This window comes from Aulonocara stuartgranti (assembly GCF_965226115.1).
Source record: "Aulonocara stuartgranti genome assembly, chromosome: 6".
Taxonomy (NCBI): Eukaryota; Metazoa; Chordata; class Actinopteri; order Cichliformes; family Cichlidae; genus Aulonocara; species Aulonocara stuartgranti.
This window is the reverse complement of record NC_138944.1, coordinates 7,503,791-7,526,306: the sequence shown is the minus strand read 5'-3', so window position 1 is coordinate 7,526,306 and position 22,516 is coordinate 7,503,791. Positions and strand designations below refer to the sequence as shown.

The 22,516-nt window shown below is 42.6% G+C and overlaps 1 protein-coding gene across 1 annotated transcript in view; it reads left to right on the top strand.

Moving 5' to 3' along the window:
* The first annotated feature begins 1,562 nt into the window (after window positions 1-1,562).
* Window positions 1,563-22,516, top strand: part of LOC309707830 (neuronal acetylcholine receptor subunit alpha-3-like) — a 36,996-nt gene continuing 16,042 nt past the window's right edge. The window contains exon 1 of the mRNA XM_082535385.1: window positions 1,563-1,837. Within this exon, the coding sequence (XP_082391511.1) occupies window positions 1,780-1,837 (58 nt within the window). The 5' untranslated portion in view covers window positions 1,563-1,779. The remainder of the gene's footprint in view (window positions 1,838-22,516) is intronic.

Here is a 22,516-nt window from a genome sequence, read left to right as displayed (position 1 = left end):
TGACTAAAAGGGAGGACACAATTTTAAACATGTTACACATGGGTCATCTCTAGTTTTGCTTTAGAAGGTAACTGTGTCTTGCAAACTCACCTCTCTGTAATTTTGGGTTAAATAAAGTAATATTAATAAACTTTTTGATCTATACATTGGCTCAATAGTTTTTTGTTAATAAAGACTTTTGGTTTGGTACTCAATAGCCTACAGCCACATATCAATACAAAAACCTTGACCAAAAGATCTTGCTTTTAAAATGTCAGAAGGTCAAAGGGCATTAAAAGTTTACACATTATAACACACGTGCAGTCTGTTTTGAAATCATATTAAACTACGAGCATTAAGCATGCTCTGATACTAAAACAGAACTGCTGCTTTAAGGGCCCTTAAAGCTACAAAAGACTCCAGATCTTTTTAATATTACTCATCATCCTTTAAAGGGTAACTTATTTCTTATCACAAACAACCAAACAAACAAAAAGGTAAGTTTTTAGTTATTTCTTTAAAAGTAAGGTAGAAAAGACTGTCCTGACAGCCAGTGACGGTGTCCTCTGAGCAAACGACACATCTTAGTAGGATATACTTTCAGTATATTTGGGGCTGATGTGGAAATGATGCTCTACTTTAAGTCAAACTATATTTCATTCTGTCTATATATTGACTGAAGGAAGCATCTGTTCGCCATTGTGTGTTTGTGTCTGTGTCCCCAAGCAGGTGTGGACAGCTCGCGTGTGCAGCACCCGGACACGTCTCAGAGTCATGTGTCACTCCCTTTCTCGCCACTCACCTTAGGCTTTTGTGTCGGCTCAGTTCACTTCAGCACTGCTCCGCTAAGCCTCCTCTCCTTAATGACTTTCTTTGATGACGTCAAACCAAGCGTGTAAAATCATGGGCTAAAATTAAACTTAATCAGCGCTGGTAAACAGAAACCTGGGGAGCTTATAATGCGAACAGCGTGTTTCAAAGCGGCAGGAAGCATGCTTCCGAGCAGATAAACTTTCCTCCTCAGAACAGCGCAGTGCTGCACTTCAGTGGTCGGGTGAAGACACAGCATGCAAAGGGGTCTAGCTCCAGTTTTTGGAATTCAGCAAACTCGCTGGATTAATGCAGTACTTGTTCTCGAACTCGCTGGTTTATGCGGACGTGCTCCAAAACGTTATTTCAAACAAGAAAACGCCGTGAAGGCTAAAAATGAGTCAAATAAAGTAAACTGGCTGTTGTGTGGACACTTCAGCACCACGGAGAGCGCACACTAAAACTCACTGACCGTCTCACAAACAAATCATTCTGTCCTGCGTGTGCCGTGCAACTTTCTAACCAATATGTAACAGCTGGAATGAGATAAAGTATCCGCAGATTTTACTGTTGGACCTGGATCAGATCAGACAATGTCACACTGAGCGCCCCCCAAAAACCATTACAGCATATTATGCGTGTGGCACTTAAGTTTGAATGTGTCATACTTTTAAGTTTAGGTTCATATCCTCTTCGATCTTTGACATTTCAGTGTTGGGATCACTTTGCGCATGTTGGGACGGTTTTCCCTCCCTGTGCTGATCCGTATGGATGCGCCAGAGGAGATTTTTGCGCTCGTAGGGGAGGGACGTATGAAGTCAAGTTGGGATCATATCAGGAAGGAGCGCACCGACAAAGCGAGATAGACGACACCAGGGGAGAGAGGCACATTTTCACGCCCTCTCACATTATTTCTCGTCTCATCGATTAAAGAGACAGGCTTCCTTCAGGAAAAAAGTGAACAGGATCCCCAAACGACACGAGGGAGAGATGCAGTCTGTGGAGAGATGGACTTTGCTGCTTTTACTCGTGGGTTTGAAGGCGCAAGGTGAGTGGCGTTTATTCAAGGTAGAGTTATATAGTATATTCTGCAGATTACAGACGCATGAGGATTTTTGGCTGCATGGTTTTCAAGGCTCCAGGACACTGGAGCCTCTCTGCGCGTCAGTGTCTTGATAGTTAACTTGGTGATTCTGGGGTGATTAGGCTGAATTACTGTGCATTCTCCGAGGCGTCTTTTAGTAACTTTGTCTTTTTCTGCCATCCTCCAGTGCTTTGTGGTCATCGCTATGTCGACTCCAAACTTTTTCTCGTTTTTATCATTTGAATAATTAGCAAAAATATCGTCAAAATATGCAAAAGATTTCCTGCCAAAACATTAATTTTAGGTTTTTGCACTAAAACTTCTTTTCTTACGACTCTAACACTAGGTCAACAAAAACGAAATGCGGAAAAATCTGGAGAAAGGCAAATGAATTTTGATGAATGCTAATTTTGTTTTAAAAGGGTCGATGTGATTTCACTAAGCAAAACAGATTACAGTTCCGTTTCCCCGTTTACAGGTAGCGAGACTTTTGGAGGTTATACGAGGCCTGTGCCAATTTTGTTTATTCACACAGAAAGAAGATATAAAGGTTTTAGTCGGGAGGAGGGGGCTTGGTCTGCTGCAGGCGTTTGATAAAAACCCTCCTAGCAATGCGTGTCTTCGGATGAATCTGATGACCTTATTTCGTTTCACCCCAATTACGACACTAATTAAAAGTTGTATTCATTTCTTGTTTGTTCTTATAGTTTGTAGCAAAGGATAGGTACAAAACATTACATATTTAGCACGAGATACTTTTAAAGTTATCTTGTTGAAGGCTCGTTTGATTGTTGTAATAAAGTTAAACTTATAATCATTAAGGTATTTTCAACTAGCAGTAAAAATAATCGACTAAACTAAAACATACAAAAGTGTATGTTTTTTTCAGACAAGAGCAGCTTTGTCCAGAGAAGATTCATAAAATATATATAGAAAGGTAGGAAAAGAGGGAGGACGCAAGAAATGACTGATAGAAGGAGGAAAGAAAGCTAGACAGTGAGGAAGCGAGGAAATCGGGTAATGAAGGGTTGAAGATAGGAATGGATGAAGGGCCATGAGAGAGAGAGAGGGGGGAAGAAGATAAAGATGAAAACAAAGAAGGGAGGGGAGATAGAAGAAAGATTGGAAAAGAGGGAAGATCTGGTGCAAAAAGATTCATAGAAGAAAGAAGGAAAGATAGCTGGGGTAGAAGGGAATAGGAATGAAATGTCAAAGATAAGAAGGAAATCAAGGCGAGGAGGAGGAATGGAGGAAATGAGAATGGAAGGAAGAAATAGTAGGAAGCCAGGATAAAGGATGAAAGAGAGTAGGAAAGAAGAGAAAGGGGTAGGCAGGGCAGAAAGAAGGAAAGGCATTGAGATGAGGCTCAAGGAAAGGAGATAAGGATGCCATCCAACTTGGAATGATGAAAGGGAAGGAAGAATTTGTGATTATTGATATGCAGCCAGTATCTTAATCATTGACCGCAGCTGAGCAGAGAGCCTGGATCTGACCTGGAGCCACTATGTGAAATAAATTCAGCGACAGTAATTATGCTGCAGCATTTCCAAGCTTTAATGTAAACATTTGCTATCTGATTTATGCATGGTGGCAGGCAGACTTTCTTATGGTGTATCAGCCTTTATACACATTCTTTATTCCAAGTCCATATCACGCCTGTACCTGAATCACGTCACATGAATTTTGGAAAAAAACTAAACTTGACCCTTCATCTGTTGTTGTAACTAAATTTAATAAACACTTCTAAAGACAGTGAGCTTCTAAGAAAGAAGCTGAAGCATTTTGACCAGGTATCTCACAAGAATGCTAAGATGATGCTGATTTTCATCCTTCACAGTGTAGGAAAATTTCAATGTGGGGCATTTAAATAAATTTAGGAACACAAATTAATTCTAATAATCAGATTAAATGTCACGTTCCCTGGTGATAATTTAATGACCAAATCCCATGTTTTTACAAAGTCCCAAAACTGAGACCACTGAGTGCTGGTTCCTCCAATCAGAGATGATGATATAATTGAGAGAAACTCTATAAGGAACATAAACATAACAGTATCATAAAATCCTGTTGCAAATAAGACAAGATTAATGCTGTCGAAAATTGTTAATCTTGGGATTTAGTGCACAGGGCGGTAAAAAAAACCCCCAATTTTTATTCCAGTTAATTATTTGAATGCAGAATGCACTGTTTGTTTCTAAGAGGAGCTGCTGCAGATTAGAGCTCTGAACTTTAAATTGGATACAATTAAACATTAAAGGTTACTGTGCCATAGCCTGAAAACAGAGACGTGGAAATTCCTTTAGTTTGTCTGCAGATCAAAGCGAAATTCATTTTATTGCTGGAAAAGGCATTCTTGGTACGTGTTCTAGTAGTTGAAATTCCAGCTGAGTAAACAAGAAAGACTTGGCAGCACAATTCTAAGCTTAGAATCCAGTCTAAAAATATAAAAATATATATAAAAAATATTTATATATATTTATATTTATATTTTCTGCATCACCAGCTGAATATGTGCACATTTCAGTGAATGTGCACTGCACAGTAAAGCTGTAGGCTGTAACTTTACAGCTGGGTTTCATTTGTGATGGTACTGTAGTTCCTGCTTAACAAGTTGCACAAATACATTCAACAGGACAAAATACATACTGCACATAAAAAAAAAAAAAAAACATGGCACTTCCAATTTTACACTGAAACTCTGCTCTTGAGCAGGTTATGCATTCAGCACAAGTTACCATGGTGATTTAACCAGGTTAAAAAAAAATAGAGCCTCTTTCATGACACACAAAACTCTGACTTTAAGCTCGACATAGCTTCCTGACCCATAAAACTTGCTTTGTACTACTCCCCTCTGACCAAGTGATGAGTTGGATGAGCTGGGCATGCAAACATTTACTCCATCACTTCAGAAAGGGACATTTTAAAGCACCCGTCTTCTTTTTCTGTTTCAGCACAATCTACAGCCAAAACTGGCTCATGGGCAGTTCAACATTCACTTCTGACCCTGTGTTCAGTCAGCCTGCACAAAGTTTGCACTAAGTTTGGAGACACTATCAGAATACAAACTTCTGTACTGGTAAATGGACGGGTATATATATATATATATATAGCACTTTTCTGCTTTTTCTGAGCACTCAAAGCATTTCTGCACTACAAGCCAAATTCACCCATTTACACACATTCATGCAGTGCTTTATTCTATGCACTTTAAGCACTTTTTATCTGTCTCATACACACTCACTCACACTCTGATGGATACATCTCACTTGAGAAGGTTCAGTATATTGTCCAACGTGAACTGGAGGAACCTTGGAATGAACCACAAACTTTCCAAATAGTAAATGGCCTGCTCTACCAGCTGAGCCACAGCTGCACCTAATCTCAAATTAGCAGTGGTAATGGTCTTTAGTGATTTGTGACACTGATTAATATTACTCGCATGAATTCATCCTTTTTGAAAGCTGTGAATGTGCAAAACGTGGAAAAACTTATGTAACCATACCGTTAGCTGCAGTTGTGTCCATATATTTGGATAACACACAAACTGTAAACACCAATTAAGCAAGCAATGTTTAGTTTGCCTCTGGTGATTTCAGAAGTGCTACTATTGTGTGTTACTTTAACTTGCATATAGTCACAGCACTGCCCCTTGTATTCAAATAAAGGCTATTCTCATAATGTAATTGAATGCATGACTGATGATCCGGTCAGTGAACTGTGGTGATAAGGTGTGTGTTTGTGTCTGTGTGTGCCTGCATGACGGCAGCTGTGTGGTAACGAGGCTTATATCACGGTAACATTTATAGCGCAGAACACAGAGCAGAGGGGGCGTGGCTAAATATGAACTGAGTCACAGATAAATGTGTTGAGAGGACCTCATGTTGCATCCCTCGCTTCACATCCGCCGGTTTTCATAAAGGCTGAACCTGTTTGTTGGAGTTCATTTTTTAGAGTAGAAGGCTTCGGGTGATGTTTGTGAAAATGTGTCCATTGTCAGTTGTTAAAACTTATTTTGTGGATAAATGCGATCCTTTATGTTACAGTTTTACAGTTTTTCTAATGGAATATTGAGCTAAAGATACTTCCTGTCAACATCAAACAAGGGCTTCTCAGTTTGCATGTAAAATATTTCTCACTCTGGCATGGCCCAAAGTCAAAATGATATTTCTCCTACATCCAGAGAAAGGAATATATGGGCACTTACATTCCTGGTCAGGGTCACATTCGCACCTAATAATGACAAAATGCACATGCTAAAATGAGCAAAGGACCACTGAGATATTGAACTACAAAGGCTGAGCGCTTTTCTTCCATGAAACATATTCAAATTCATGTAACCCAGTTTTTTTGTGAGCATGCCTTCAGGGAAATTTCTATTAGATCTGCTCATTTCAAAGGTGAAAAAAGTTAAAAATGGATGAGAACTGCGAAATGCGTGCAGTCGAGCATGAATGTCATAAGTCCTTCAAAAAGAGCTATGCTTGACCAATATTAGCATCTGCTGAGAACGTCGGGACAAAAAGAATACAATAAAAAAGACAAATCAAACAAAGCTGTTTGTAGATTTTGCCTGAATACAAGTGTGGAGCCTTTGCTGTTAAAGGCATCAGTCACATCTCATGGTATTCCATTAACTGGACACACATACACACACACTCACTGCTCCACGATCCTATCTTCCTGGGCTTTTTGCACCTGTCTCTCACTTTTCTGTGACTTCGCCTCTTTCTCACTCACTAATCTCTCAGGTTCTTTTCCTCTCATCGGTCTTTTCTCTTGTTTTCCTCTCTCTCCTTTTCCACTCCCACTTAATCTCTGTCACTTAAATTCAATGCATTTCAGCTCAGTTTACAGGCACACAGGAAAAATAAACACTTCAGCTTTATACAGTGTTTACCATATAAGCATTGTACATAAAAAAGAACCCTCGTCTATCTCCATTCCTTTCTGTTTCATTCTTTCTCACTCTCCTTTAAAAGCATTTGCATGCTCAGGGGAGGCTAAAGGCTAAATGGCTTACTCTTACACCAGCCTCTCACACGGCCAATAAAACTGTCTCTTCTTTAACAATAAGCATTATCTGTCCGGTATTCCTCTACACCAGCTTGTCTCCTGTTTCCTGCTTCTCTACTTTTGAGTCCATTAAGTGTATATGTTGTTAACTCAAACCAGGATATCCCCCCCCCCCTCCCCCTGTATCATACACTGTAGCTGTCTTATTTTTTGAGTCCCATCAAAAAGATGATCCGCTTAAACGGTAAAGAACAGAGCTGTGCAGTGGTGTCAAAAGACAAACTGAGATGCTTCCTTTAAGTCACTAGAACATCTCTGTAGGAAAGATAGCTAAGCAGTGCAGGCAGAAATAAAAGGGCCTTAGAATCTTCTCTTTCCCCCATTTTTCATCACAGCAGTGGATTATTGCACCATATTTGCAGTGCAGGTTAAGGTGGCCAAACTAAAGACATGCCCAAGCTAAGGAAAATAATCCAATTAGAGGGAAAAAAGAGAAATTAACTAGGAATCTGCAATATAAATATGATAATTCAAAGCTTATCTCGAGACAATATGTAACTCCTCCCACTCAAGGAAATAATTAGGCAACTGTAAAAAGTGCACTTGTTGGAAAATGCAACTGTTTTAAATTAATGTTGGAAAAAGGTTACCCTCGGGATATCCCATGGGAGCTGTTCAGTATAGGGTGTCTGCCTTGCTGTTACAAGTCATTGGCCCCTGTACAAGTAGAACGACATCTTGGTGTGTATTGCTGGCAATAAGTTGGAGTTGTTGCCAAGAGGTGTTGGACTTTGTCACCGATTCTGTTCGGAGATTTTAATGGGCAGAATTTCTAAGTGGACCTTCACCTTGGTGATTTTGTGCAGATGATGTGGTTCTGTTTGTCTCATCAGGTGGTGACCTGTAGCTCGCATTGGAGCAGTTCCCACCCAAGTATGAAGTGGCAGTAATGACAATTAGAACCTCCAAGTCCGAGGCCATTGTTCTCAGCATGGCCCAATATATTCAAGGTTCAAGGTTCAAGGTTCTTTATTTGTCACATGCATAGTTATACAAGTATAACACACAGTGAAATGTAGCCTGACACGCTCCTCGACATGTGCAAAAAAATTGGGGGGGGGGGGGGGGGGGGGGTGTTGTAGAGGAAGAACATATATATATATATATATATATATATATATATATATATAGTATATACATTGGGTGAATGTGCAGTAGTAGCAGCAAGCAGGTGAATTCTGTACATTACAGTTTTTCTCGATTGCTAAAACACATTTCTTGAAACTACGCCTCATATCCTCACAACAGTAAACACAAATCCATAACATCTCACTCAATTTCCCAAACATCCTATTTCCAGGTCAAAATGAAGCTCTACACCCAAAACTATTCACTCCTGCTGAAAAACCAAACTTTGCCCTCAGACATCAAACACAAGCCCTCAAAAACACACACACTACAATAGAGTTTTGCACACTGGTACAATTAATTCAAAACAATAGTTCCAAAACAAATAGGTTGCTTATGGTTCTCCCCTTCAAAACCCTTGTCACATGATAAACACAAAAGACGCAACCAATGTATGTACAGTGGCACATTGTCATTCATGTACTATACAGTACAACACACACCAGAAACATTATCCCACCTCAGCATCTTGTCTTTGGTCTGGGTCAGGCCAGAGAATCTCATCCACATCACAGGCTATATTGGCCCTGGCCAGGCAGCGGGGGTAAAATCCTCTTGCATGCCTGATCCACCCCTGGCATGCATCTACTGATATGTCTAGGCAGGCCTCTTCCATGGCCTGAAGGAGGTGAACACGGACATAAGGTTCTCGGTCCTACACTTTCCACCGCCATGCCGAAAATAACTCCTCTATCGGGTTTAGAAAGGGAGAGTATGCAGGCAGAAAGATATTAGAAAACCTTGGGTTATTGGTAAACCAGTCACGAACCAGAGCAGCGCGATGGAAGCTGACGTTATCCCACACAACAACGTAGTGAGGCTGCTCTGGCTGTGCTGGTTCCCTGTAGTCCAGCTGGAACATATGTTGTCTTAAACCATCAAGAAAAGCAAGAAGCATAGTGTTATAGGGTCCTAGTACGGCATGGCGGTGGAGTACCCCTCGTTGGCTGATGGCTGCGCACATAGTGACATTCCCCCCACGCTGACCAGGGACATTTACAATAGCCCGATGGCCAATTATGTTCCTCCCCCTTTTCCTTCTTTTGGTCAGGTTAAAACCTGCCTCATCCACAAAGATTATTTCATGGGGAACAGGCCGTCCTTCAATCTCAAAGATTCTCTGCAAGACACATAACACAGTAGAGTCAGTCGGTACCCTGAACCACAGTTCAAGAGTGCTGAAATGGCAGCATAAACTGCCATGCTGTGATGGTACACAATACTTTATACAGTATCAAAACTCATACCTGAACATATTCCACACGTTGGTTTTTCACTCTGTCAGAGTTTCGTTCGAAAGGGACTCGGTATGCCTGTTTCATCCGGAATTGATTCTTTCGGAGGATGCGGTCAATTGTGGAGAGGCTGATGGCATTTATGCCTCGAAAAAGATGATCATCCTCAATCACTCTCCTTTGAATCTCTTGCAGGCATTATTTGCAATTACCATGTTTACAAGTTCCCTCTCTTGCTCCTCCGACAAAAGCCTTAACCTGCCTCCACCAGGTGGTCGTCTCTGTGTCCTACAAAAATAGAAGCACTCATTACTGTAACTGTCACACATTCATTTTACAGGCAAATAATGGAAACATACTGAAACTCAAGACACATAAGTTCAGTAACTTAAACGTTACTGTACAAAGCAGTCTTACTGCAAGTACACCTACCTGTTTTCCTCCCTGAAGGTTCTGATGATGGAGGCAACAGTGAAGCGACTCAAATTTGGTTGTACTCGTTGCCCAGCCTCCCTCATAGTCATCCCATGGACAAGGACATGGTCAACTAAAGTGGCTCGAATTTCATCCGAGACTGACTGTCTTCTTGCCCTTGCTCTTCCCCTTCCTTGTCGCCGTCGTTCTCCACCTCCACCTCCTTCACCACGTCCTCCTCCTCCTCCACCTCTCCCTCCTCCTCCACCACCTTCCTGTTGTCCTAGACCACCTCCTCCTCCTCTTCCACCACGTCCTCCTCTTTCACCATGTCCTCTTCCTCCACCACGTCCTCCTCCTTCACCACGTCCTCTTTCTCCACCACGTCCTCTTCCTTTGCATCTCTTTGGATCCATTGTTTCAAACCTGAATGAGCTGACTTTGGCCCTTTTATCTATCCATCGCAGGTTCTGATTGGTGTGTGCTAAATTTTGACTCCTAGTGTTTCCACCTGGTTAATTGTGTGCTAATTGAGCTCAAGCTATGCTGACTTACAGTTTTTTCTGATTGCTTAAGCACATTTTTTGTAACTATTGGCTAATTTTGCAAAACTCTTCACACAAATAAGAAAACCTGTCACCCAATAATCAAAACATTGTAGTTCTCTTGCAAAAGCAAACACAGCTAGATTAACTCTTCACACCTTCGTAAAAATGGTGTTTCCGTATCAAACAGTACACACAAGCCATCATCTACTAAGCACACAATGCGCCAACTGCACACTGATGGTATGAATACAAAACACATCTGGCTTTTGCTTTCTCTGTGCACAAGGTAGGCTATGTCAGTTTGAGCTCATACTTCTGTCATAGATCCATAAGCATAGAGGGATCCAAACTTCAAGTACATCAAAACAAACACAAGTGTTTATTTCCAAGTATAGGATTATTTGCAGTCGCCATAATGACTATATGGGTTACTTGGTCTGCAGTGAACATGCTTCCTCTGCCCCAGCATCTGGTCATCTAGCAATTCTGTAAAGTAACAATTTCAGTATTTTTACATCAATGGTATTGGTGTGTTTCTCATTGGCATATGGCAGTGCTACAAATCTTTGTGCGAAGTGACTGTACTCACCGATTCTCATTTCAAGATGTCCTTATGGTGCTTGCTACAGTGTAGCGGCTCGAGTTAGGCTGGACCCGTTGGCCAGCTACCCTCAGGGTCATTCCACGGTTGATTACATGGTCCACTATTGTAGCTCTGATGTCATCAGCAATTCTATTTCTTACTCTTCTTACCCTTCCTCTCCCCCCTCCTCATCTTCCTCTCCCCCCTCCTCGTCTTCCTCTTGCTCCTCCTTGTCCTTGTCGTCCTCTTCATCCTACTTCTTCACCTCCACGTCCTCTTCCTCGGCCTCCTCTACTTCTCACTCTTTCTGCTCCCTCCATTGTACTCCGCACACACAGCTTACCTGTATTATAGTGCTTAGGCTGATTGCAAAGTGAACTAATTATCTAAAGAAGTTTTCACATGTGAAAGTGTGCCAGACAGTTGGCAAATTAGTGTTAATGATAGCCATACATGTGTATACTTTTGCTAGGAGTGTGTTGGAAATTTGGTAATTGAGTGTTGTGCAGTGAATTGTGCCTACAGTTTTGCAAAGTGTGTGTTACAAAATTGCAAACTGAGTGCAAAGCAGTTTTTGTGCTTTTAGTTTTGCAAACTCAGTGAGTGGTTTTGCTATAAGTCTGAATAGTTTTAGAGATTGTGCTACAGGAATCACAGTTAGGGTTTGAGCATTCAGAAAAAACTGTAAGTTAACATTATTGCATGCTAGTGCTTTCTAAATGACTACATGGTGTAAGCACTGTAAAATGTAGGGATTTGTGTGTAGAGTTTTGCAGTAACAGTTCACCAAATTTGAGTCATGTGTCAAAGCAGGGAATAGTGTTTATAGTTCAGGGAAATGGGTGAGCTTTTTGAACAATAGCGTTACGGTTTTGAAATTTTAGTTTAGAGGCCTGGTTACAGTGTTTAAGCAATCGAGAAAAACTGTAATATGAATAGACATCTGACTATTTTACAGGATAGACAATATAAACATATTTTAAATTAAAGGAATTGAAATGTACATTGTGCCTTGGTTTAGTGTCTGGAAGAGTCCTGTCTGTCAATTATAGAGGATGTGGGAGGGCGGGTGTGTGTGTTTAGGGCACGGATGGCTTGGGGATAGAAGCTCCTCTTGAGTCTCTCTGTCCTTGCCCGGAAGATGCGGAACCTTCTACCAGATTGCAGAAGTTGGAACAGTTTGTTGCCAGGATGGGACGGGTCCTTCAGTATCTGCGCTGCTCTAGTCCGGCATCTCCTGGTGTAGGTGTCCTGAAGCGGGGGGAGAGCAATCCTGCAGCAGCGTTCTGCTGTACGGATCACTCTCTGGAGAGCTTTTTGGTCCTTCACACAGCTGTTCCCGAACCACGATGTCATGTTCTGTGTGAGGATGCTCTCCACAGCGCCTGTATAGAAAATCCTGAGGATCTTTGGAGAGACCCTGAACTTCCTCAGTTGTCGTAGGTGATACAGGCGCTGCCTAGCCTTTTTGGTCTGGACCTGAATGTGGGCAGCCCATGTCAGGTCTGAGGAGATGTGGACACCAAGATACTTGAAGGACTGCACCCTCTCCACTGGAGCTCCATTGATGATAATGGGCTTGTAGTCTCTGTGCTGACTCCTTCTGAAGTCCACCACCAGCTCCTTGGTCTTGCCGACGTTCAGCTGGAGGTGGTTGTCCTGGCACCACGATGCCAGATTCTTCACTTCATCCATGTAGGCCGCCTCATCGTTGTTGGAGATGGCACCCAACACCACTGTGTCGTCAGCAAACTTCACAATGGTGTTGGAGCCATGGGTGGCCACACAGTCTGAAGTGTAGAGGGAGTAGAGCAGTGGCGAGAGGACACATCCCTGAGGTGCTCCTGTGTTGATGGTGATGCTGTTGGAGAAGCACCTGCCCACCCTCACCACCTGAGTTCTGCCAGTGAGGAAGTCCAACACCCATGCACACAGACGGCTGTTAAGTCCCAGATCCCTGAGCTTTGTGAACAGTCTGCAGGGCACTATTGTGTTAAACGCTGAACTGTAATCAACAAACAGCATTCGCACATAGTTACCCTGTTTCTTGTCCACGTGGCTGAGAGTGGTGTGTAGGACGTGGGCGATGGCATCCTCTGTGGATCTGTTGGATCTGTAGGCGAACTGCAGCGGATCTGTGGTGTCTGGGATGGAGGAGGAGATGATGTTCTTCAGCAGCCTCTCAAACACTTTCATTACTACCGAGGTCAGTGCAACTGGCCGGTAATCGTTCAGGGATGAGGGTTTGCTGTTCTTGGGCACAGGGATGATGGTGGATCTTTTGAAGCATGTGGGGACCACAGACTTCTATAGAAAATGGATGGGTGGATGGATATTAAGGGAATAATCCTAACTACAGAATGCTTAAAATCAACACATTGTCCCTAAATCATCAAAATCCCATCCTTCATACCATCCCTGGCATATCCCCTGAGGGATTTTATGTTATATGGAGTCCAAAATAAGCAGCAGTGATTGACAGTTCCTGGGTCCAAACCAGAAGTACAGTTTGTAGGATAGTTGAAAAACATATAGATTAATCAAATCCAAAAAAAAGGTGTCCTGATAAACAAAAGACGGATTTGACGAATTGCACATCATAACGTATTTTTAGTTATGCTAACAGTTCCTTCAGCTCCAATCATGCTAAAATTACAATTCTAGTGTAACTGCTAGGGATTAACGCCTTACTGAATCTTTCTTCTTCTTTTTTTTAAATGCTGTTCTTTAGTATAGCTCTATATACAGCACATCCATATTTGGGGATCAAGCTAAGCTTGACAGACTCATGTGCTTGGTAAGATATGAGAGAGAGCTTAATGAACTATCAACAGCAAAACCTAAGAATCTAGTTAGAGTTTTGAGTACAGAGAAAGTCGCATGTGTGACCGTGATTTTGTTCTTATGCACCTTTTCACAAATCTCATTTTAATTTTCACAAGTGTGTGAAATATGTTCCTATCTACATAATTATTTTTTCCCACTCTTTACCCAATTTGATGCATTAATCCTACTATGATGAAAGCGTCCATTAAAAATTGGGAAGTTCTGACTGGTGGACTAATAATTGGCAAGTGAGGGTAAATGTGATAAATACAGATCAAAGTGAGTAGATCATTTCACTTTAACATGTTTTTTTTAAAGTCTCAATGGGGAATGCATCTGACCAAGCTAAATGTAGGCATACATATGTGTGTGTTTGTGAGAGAGAGCGAGTGTGTGTATAAATGCCAGGTTTTGATCAAAGAATTGGTTTAGTCAGTGGACGTGTAGCAGGGAGCAGCTCTGTCTTTGTAATTATACTAACAAGTAGATGAAGCACCGTGACAGCTCGTTTTAGTCAAACATTTTTTTCTACTTCATTTCTTTTAGATTTTAATTCAAATTTCATTCTTTTCTGTTTTGTCTTTTTCAGTCTATCGCTTGTATCCTGAAAAATATAGTCATTGTGCAACGGACTGTTTCCTTTTTTGGATCAGATGTGAAGTGTCTGTTACCATACTCCCTTTAAACTCTATTTAGCACAGCATTAGCACATGCTAAGTAGCTACCAGACAGCAGGCTATGAAGTCTGGAGTCATAATCTTCTGAGTGACATCTCAAGAAGGCTTTGCTTCCAGTCTGTCTCTCCTCTCCCTTACTCCCTTCTTCTCTCCCTCCACTTCTTGTCTTGGTGTTTCTTTCCTTTTTTCCTCTCTTGTTGTTCTCTCTAGAGGGCTGTCATCAGAAGTTCAACACAAGCTATGTTTCTGGTGTCATTGTTCTGTGCATAAAGACTTCTGCCTTTGAGCGAAGCATCTTGATGTAATAGGGTCAGCAATATTTCATCATCAGGATTTCAAGGACTTCTCCAAAGAAGTCTGTTTTAATTAAAACATTTTGCTCTCATGTATCCCAAACTCAATTTGACTGCTGTTAGTCAAGTAAGAATAGCGTTTATTAAAACAAAAAACAAAAAAGTTTGGGAAATAAATAATGAAACACCCGAAGGTAAAATCTGCTTGTGTCTTTGAGGTGAAGAAATTCTCCTGAACATTAGATGTCTCTTTGTCTTCTGTCTCTTAATTGTTGTGTTTTTGTGTACCTGCTCTTTTAGCTGTTTCTTTTGTCCCTTATTTTGTGTCCTCATTCTCCTTGCAAAATACTCTGTCCTGCATCTTCTCTCCTCCATTCAAGCTGCCCTGCAGAGACGAATGTGGTATTGATCTAGATATATTTATAGAGCGTGATGGGGAGCGTGAGCGGGATTTCTGCGTGACAACTCCAAGAGCACTGGGGGGTCTTGAAGGATGAAAAGTGGGTGATCATCCTCACAAACTGCAGGAGTGTAAATGATGTGACTCAGTTGGCTTCAAGGCAGCAAGCTGTGTGGGGAACTTTAAACGTATTGCTTTGATACAGCTCACTTTGAAAACTTGCACAGCTTACACAACCCCAGTAACTGATTTATCTTGGTCCTGAATGTAGTTTCAGTCTTCTTTAGAATAAATTCTAGATCAAATGTAATATTGAAGATTCTAGCTCTGCTGGATTAGACGATGGATGTAGTTGCTGGTGGTAACAATAAATGTGATCTAATAGTCACAGAATCCTGGAGGAAACAAACACTTCTTGAGCCTGGACTAAAACAGACACAACTAGTGTTTCTGTTTATAGCACAACCAGACACATTTATGTTCATTCAATATTTGGTCTCTTTTCATCACGCCAAGAACAAATGTGATCTGACTTTGTCTCATGCCAGTAACTCTGTGCCAACAGCACAGCTAAGCAGCTTTGCTATGATGGCACAGGAAAGTTGTTAACCTGGCTCATAACCTTCTTCCATTCCCGTTCATCAATTATTCTCTTCTAAACCACCTTAACAACTTGTTTGTTTTTGTACATAAAATCAACAGCTGCTATTACTTGTAATTATGGATTGTGGTGTCAAATATTTTCCTGTGACCTCACAATAAAACTCACCCAGTGTTTCACTTGGTGAAGATGCTGCAATGGCTAATGATTTTTGGACAGTTGGTCAGCTGGTCCTAAATGCTGCAATAATTTTAAGGTGTTTTTATTTTGTGGCAGTTCTGGTTAGCGTTATAACCTTAACTTATAAGATAAGAGGCAATATATAGTGCAATTATACTGTTGTTACTAGTATCCAGGAGAGTCCACATAGATGGTATGCCACATAGACCTGTACCAAGTAGTTGTTAACTGCTGCTGTGATGTGTTCCACTGATTTGTAATGTCCTGTTTTGATATTTCTTGGTGTTTTAGAATCAGAAATCAGATGTGACATAAGAGCAGTGGAATCTGACTGTAAAGCTACACGTTCACTGGCTACTGTAACGACATACTTGTGTAATAACAAGTGTTAATAGAGGTCAAGTCAGAAATCCTTTTTCTATTTTGCATAGGACCAGAAGTCTTTTTGCAACCACAGTAATTGCCCATGGTGACCATTATTAGGAATGCAGGTTTAAGGTACTTCTGTACTGACATCACTTCCCATGATACTGGCATGTGTGTTTTGGACACTCCATGAGAGTCCAGAGTTTTCACGTTACCCCACAGTGAAGCCAAAAGTTTGAAATCTGAATCCTGAATGGGGAACAAGCTTAAAGAAATAGCAGCTCCCCTCACTCCTCACACACAAAAAACTTTCAGCACCTCATCTCCTGTCCTCAGGCTGCAGTCTGCAGCTCCTCTGCACTATGTTAAAATAGCTTGCTGTGCATTTCCCACTAAATAGACAGATACTCGGCCTGAAGCCTTCATGGTTCCTTCCTGGAAGTAAATAAGCTCTTCATATTTTGGTTACGTACACACCCCTTAAGCTGCAGTCCTGACAAACACCTATATATAGATAAATTATAATAACTCATGCTCTCATATGGGTGAACACTGACAGCTTCCAACACCTACCAAACTATAGTTACCATTATTCAGGAGAAGAGAAGAGGACATGCATGTCACAGTGATTTATTTACATTTAGATATCACATGTTTATTTGAGTTTAACTTAGTTTATATTCCATGCTGTCTTCAGTATGGTAACACCCGTCCACAGTGCTATGCAAACAGGCAGAAGTAAAATATTCTTCCCTCATGATGAATTACTGCGGTGCTTAGTTCATTACTAGATTCATGTCAAGTCAATGGATTTTCAACAATACCTGTTTAGACTGTACTGAAGCATGCTAAATCCACTGTCACCGTGTTGCACTGCAAAACTTGAAACTCCACTATGCATTATCCATGACTTCAGGGCTCAGCTGTAGCTAACCTACAGGAAATACTGATATGTACATAAGTACGTTGTCTTTCAAGAAACCACAGGAAACAATGCTACTAGGTAGCTACATTGTAGCAGGTATGTAATGTTATGTGCACATTGAGAATTTTAGCATCTCCTAGTGGTTAGCTTGGAGACTGCGGTCAAGTGAATTTTTATGTGGTTTGGCTTGTATTCCTATTGGATGTTTAGAGTCACATGAGTGGGGTGATACAGGAAGAGTTTCCTATTGGATGTTTAGAGTCACATGAGTGGGGTAATGCAGGAAGCCATTTTAGTATTGGGATTTGCACAATGAGGCGTACCAGAAGTCTCCCTGTTTAATCCTTAAGCATCCACCTGTGTTATGCCATGGAGAAGCATTGTTTGTAAGTTTGAATTGTGTTTCATCTTTATAAGTAGTGAGTGGTGTATATTTTATCGATTTTATGCATATTTGGAGAGATTTATATATAAATGCCTAGATCTGTTCGCCATGTGAAGCAAATGCATAATTCTTTATTGAGCATATTTCTTTTTGTATTTTTTGTAGTTTCACAAGTTCTGGGAAATCACTGTAAGTTGTACGTTGATGAAGACAAACAAGTAAACAGCCCTCAACTTTACTTTCACGCCTGACTCATCATTCAACGCTTTCAGTGCTTACGGCATATGTTTAGCTATCTGTCACTTCATGTACCAGAACCACGCACGCAGGGGACAGAATAGTGAAAAAACAGCATCACACCAGGGATAATACAGCAAGTCTGGATAGCAGAGACCGCTAACGCTCATTAGTCTTCCTGCCTTGTTTAGTTGTACCTTGCATGCCGAATAGTCATCATGGACAATAAGCCAGATACAGAAGATCAACAGAAGACTAGCTCTCCAAGAACATCTGTGAAGTCATATGTGACCAGATCTGTTGCTAGTTCTTCTAACAGCTCCTGCAAGTCTTCTGCAAGCCTAGCAGCTGCTAAAGCACGCGCAAGAGCTGAAGCAGTGCGTGCTCGCTCCACCTTTGTCAAAAAAGAAACTGAACTCATGGTGGAAAAAGCCCAGTTGAGAGTAGAAGAGGCACGCATGGAGGCTGCTCTGGCCACACTGAAGCAAGAGAAAGAAGTTGCAGCGGCTTTAGCTGAGGCGGAGGTTTTGGAATCAGCCGTAGCAGAACTCGGCTCTAAACAAGATCTCAGGGCAGCGGACATCATAGGAATTCCCCCTGACTCCACAGAAAAAAGAACAAATGATTATGTTGAGTGTCACTCAAGAATGCACTCTAGTCAGCTGTCGTTGCCCGGCCTTGAGTCCCATATCACCTCCAGTCGGCCACGCGATTTCTCTCATGCGCCACCACTCCAGGACAACGAACTGAATCCCATTCGTACAGCCATTGATGGACTGAGCTCCACTCCAGCTCGTGTCAAGAGCCATACTACCTTTGAAGAAAATGGTATGAAGCATCCATCTGCTCAGAATTACCCTGGGATTCATCCATGTAGTGTCACCCCCCTGCAGGAACCTCAACCACACACACATCCTCTTAGAATGCAAGCAGCGCAGCCCTCTGCTCTGAACCATACCGGCATTAATGACTTTGCTGTATACATGGCTCGCCGGGAACTTGTGACATCCGGGATGACAAAGTTTGATGATCGTCCAGAGAATTATTGGGGCTGGAAGTCTACCTTCATGAACATCATTGAAGGGCTAAAACTCACCTGCAATGAAGAGCTCGACCTTCTCACTAGATGGTTAGGTCCTCAATCATCTGAGCAAGTCAGGAGAATCAGAGCTGTTCATGTCAATGACCCCGCTGCAGGGCTCAGGATGGCGTGGATGCGACTTGAAGAGAACTACGGGTCTCCTGAAATAATTGAGAAAGCTCTGCTGGACAAACTGGAGAGATTTCCTAAGATCAGCAACAGGGACCCTCTCAACCTGAGAGAGCTTGGTGACTTGTTAAGGGAGTTGGGGTCAGCAAAGTTAGAAGGTTGTTTGCCTGGGCTCGCCTATCTGGATACCTCTCGCGGCATTAACCCAATAGTGGAGAAACTGCCGTATGGCCTTCAAGAAAAATGGATGACACAAGGCAGTGCGTACAAGCTGCAAAACCAAGGCCAGTTTCCACCATTCTCATTCTTCACTGACTTTGTCTGCAAAGAAGCCCGCACTCGTAATGATCCAAGTTTTGCATTTAGCTCATTTGGGATGACGACAGTGAAACCAGAAAACTCACCTAAAAGGTACACGCATTCCAGGAACCACGTCTCAGAATCAGAATCAGAATCAGAATACTTTATTCATCCCGAGGGAAATTAGGGGTTACAGCAGGCAGCACGCTAATGGCGCATGCGCACTCACAAAGGAACCTTCTGACCAACTTTACACAAACATCACATTGGGCAGACATGTCAGAAGGTAGGCTGATAGGAAAAAAAATAACGAAAATACACTACATGAGGTAAGAGGAGGAGAAAAAAAAACTCCACTCAGACTGAGCTCCTAGTGGGAGAACAGTTTGATAAAAGAAAAAACACCTCAGCACAAAAGCACATGACTATCAATACACCATAGAAACACGAGACAAGCAACAGGGGCGGGTAAAGGGTAAGAGAGAGCCGGCGTAGACAGCACATCCGGTCCTGCAGCATCTGTGCTGGTCCAGTTGACTGCTATCATCCCCGGTAGGGCACAAGCATCGAAGGCGTTGGAAAGGGAGGGGGATGAGTGAGTGCTTATCAGTGTAAGTGTGTGTGTGTGTGTGTGTGTGCGTGTCCATAGTTTAGCTGAGACAGTGTCCTTCGGCCTATCAGGCTAAGTAAACAGTCCTCCAGCCAATCCAGGTGTCCTTCATGGGGCGGGAAGAATAGTCATCACACAGTCGTTATCAGGGAGTTGTTTTGGTGGGCTCCAGCCTTGGGCCTGCAGCTGGGGCCGTGGTGTCCAAATGTTGAATATTGTTGATTTCTCCTTTGTGAGCAGCTCGAATTCTAGCACTCCGAGGCTGGTCTCTCGATCTCCCGTTGAAGAGCTGCGAGCCTCCCCATGATGGTATCAAACTTCTGTTCCGTGGTGTTGTCAGTCTTTTGATTCTGAGACCTCACAACTGCAGTGATCCGTTCCGCAATGTTTTCCAACTGTCGCTCAAGGGTCTCATTTTGAGCAGGCCTCTCTCTGATGTTTCCCCTCATACGCTCAATGGTGTTGTTTTGAGCCTTCACAGCAGCTGTAAGCGTCTCCAAGGTGTTGACCATATTACGTTCGTTGTGAGAGGGCAGCTCATCCAGCAAAACAGAGATTACATCAACATCTGCCATCAAGCCCACAGAGTCAGCTAGCAGTAAGTTGGATGTGGACAGACAGTGTCCGATTCACAAAAAACCCCACCCTCTCAAGCGGTGTAGGGGCTTCCGAGCTAAGACACTGGATGAACGCAAAACGTTCCTGCGAGATAGTGGAGTTTGTTTCAGATGCTGCTCCTCAACTGAACACGTTGCTAAAGACTGCAAAACAATTATTCACTGTAAAGAGTGTAACAGTGACAAGCACGTCACAGCACTTCATCCAGGACCAGCTCCATGGGCTGTCAAAGACCCTGAGGATGAGCATGGCGGGGAGGAAGATGAAGCGGCTTCTCCTGACATAATCTCCAAATGCACAGAAGTGTGTGGAATTGCCAATAACTCCCGCTCTTGCTCTAAAATCTGTCTCATAAAAGTGCATCCTAGAGGACAACCAGAAAGATCTATAAAAGTCTATGCCGTACTTGATGACCAGAGCAATAGGTCTCTTGCTCGGTCCAAATTCTTCGACCTGTTTGGCCTCAAGGGTACCGGTTCTCCCTACACGCTGCGCACATGTGCTGGAGTCACTGAGTTATCTGGCCGAAGAGGAGTTGGATTTGTGGCTCAGCCATTGGATGGACGTCTCAGCATTCCTCTTCCCACACTTATTGAGTGTAGCCATATCCCAGATGATAGATCGGAGATACCTACTCCTGATGTAGTCAAACACCACCCACACCTAAAGTCTATCACTCATCTCATCCATGAACTTGATCCAAATGCGCAAATTCTCCTTCTGCTGGGTCGGGATGTGTTACAAGTCCATAAAGTGAGAGACCAACGCAACGGGCCCAATAATGCACCCTATGCCCAAAGACTGGACCTTGGCTGGGTCGTAGTTGGAGACGTCTGTTTGGGTGCAGCTCACAAGCCGAAAGCAGTTAATGTCTACCGGACTAACGTTCTGGAGAATGGGCGTCACTCTCATTTCAGTCCATGTCCCAACCACCTAGTTGTGAAAGAGAAGCTTACAACAAGGACAGGCATAAGACCTCTCAACTCTCAAACCCTGTCACACTTTCATCCTCTGGACAGCCTGTTTCAGAACTCTGATGATCATTTACTTGGCAACAAAATCTTCGAAAGAACAGAGAATGACAATGAAGTTGCCCCATCTATTGAGGACAAACGGTTCATTCAGTTGATGAATAATGAGATGTTCATAGATGATGCTAACAGTTGGGTAGCTCCCCTTCCCTTTCGCATGCCAAGACCACGGCTGCCTAACAACAGAGGACAAGCTCTGACTCGTTTCACCAGTCTCTGCAAAACTCTAGAAAGGAAACCTGAGATGAGGAGACATTTTCTGGCTTTCATGCAGAATATCTTTGATCGAGATCATGCTGAACCAGCTCCAGCACTCAACGATGGAGATGAATGCTGGTACCTTCCCAGTTTTGGCGTCTATCATCCACGCAAGCCTGGCCAGATCCGAGTTGTGTTTGATTCAAGCGCTCCTTATCTTGGCATCTCCTTGAACGATGTGCTGTTGACAGAGCCAGACTTAAATAACACTCTGCTGGGAGTCCTAATGCAGTTTAGGCATGAACAGGTAGCCATCACAGCAGATATTGAGCAGATGTTTCACAGCTTTGTTGTCAGGGAAGACCACAGGAACTTCCTCAGATTTCTGTGGTTTAGAGACAATGACATCACGAAAGAAGTTGTGGAATATCGTATGAGAGTCCATGTGTTTGGCAACCGCCCCTCTCCAGCTGTGGCTACTTATGGGCTTCGGAGAGCAGCTTTACATGGAGAGGGCGAGTTTGGGGAGGAGGCAAAGGAGTTCATACACAGGAACTTCTACGTTGATGATGCACTCAAGTCACTGCCATCTGCAACAGCAGCTATCAGTCTTCTCAAGGCAGCCCAAGGCATGCTTGCCATCTCCAACTTGAGACTTCATAAAATAGCATCCAATTGCCTAACTGTCATGCAGGCTTTCCCATCAACAGATCATGCAAAAGACTTGAAAAATCTCGACCTGGACAAAGATTCACCTCCTTTGCAGCGAAGTCTTGGATTAAGCTGGGACCTTGTGAATGACACT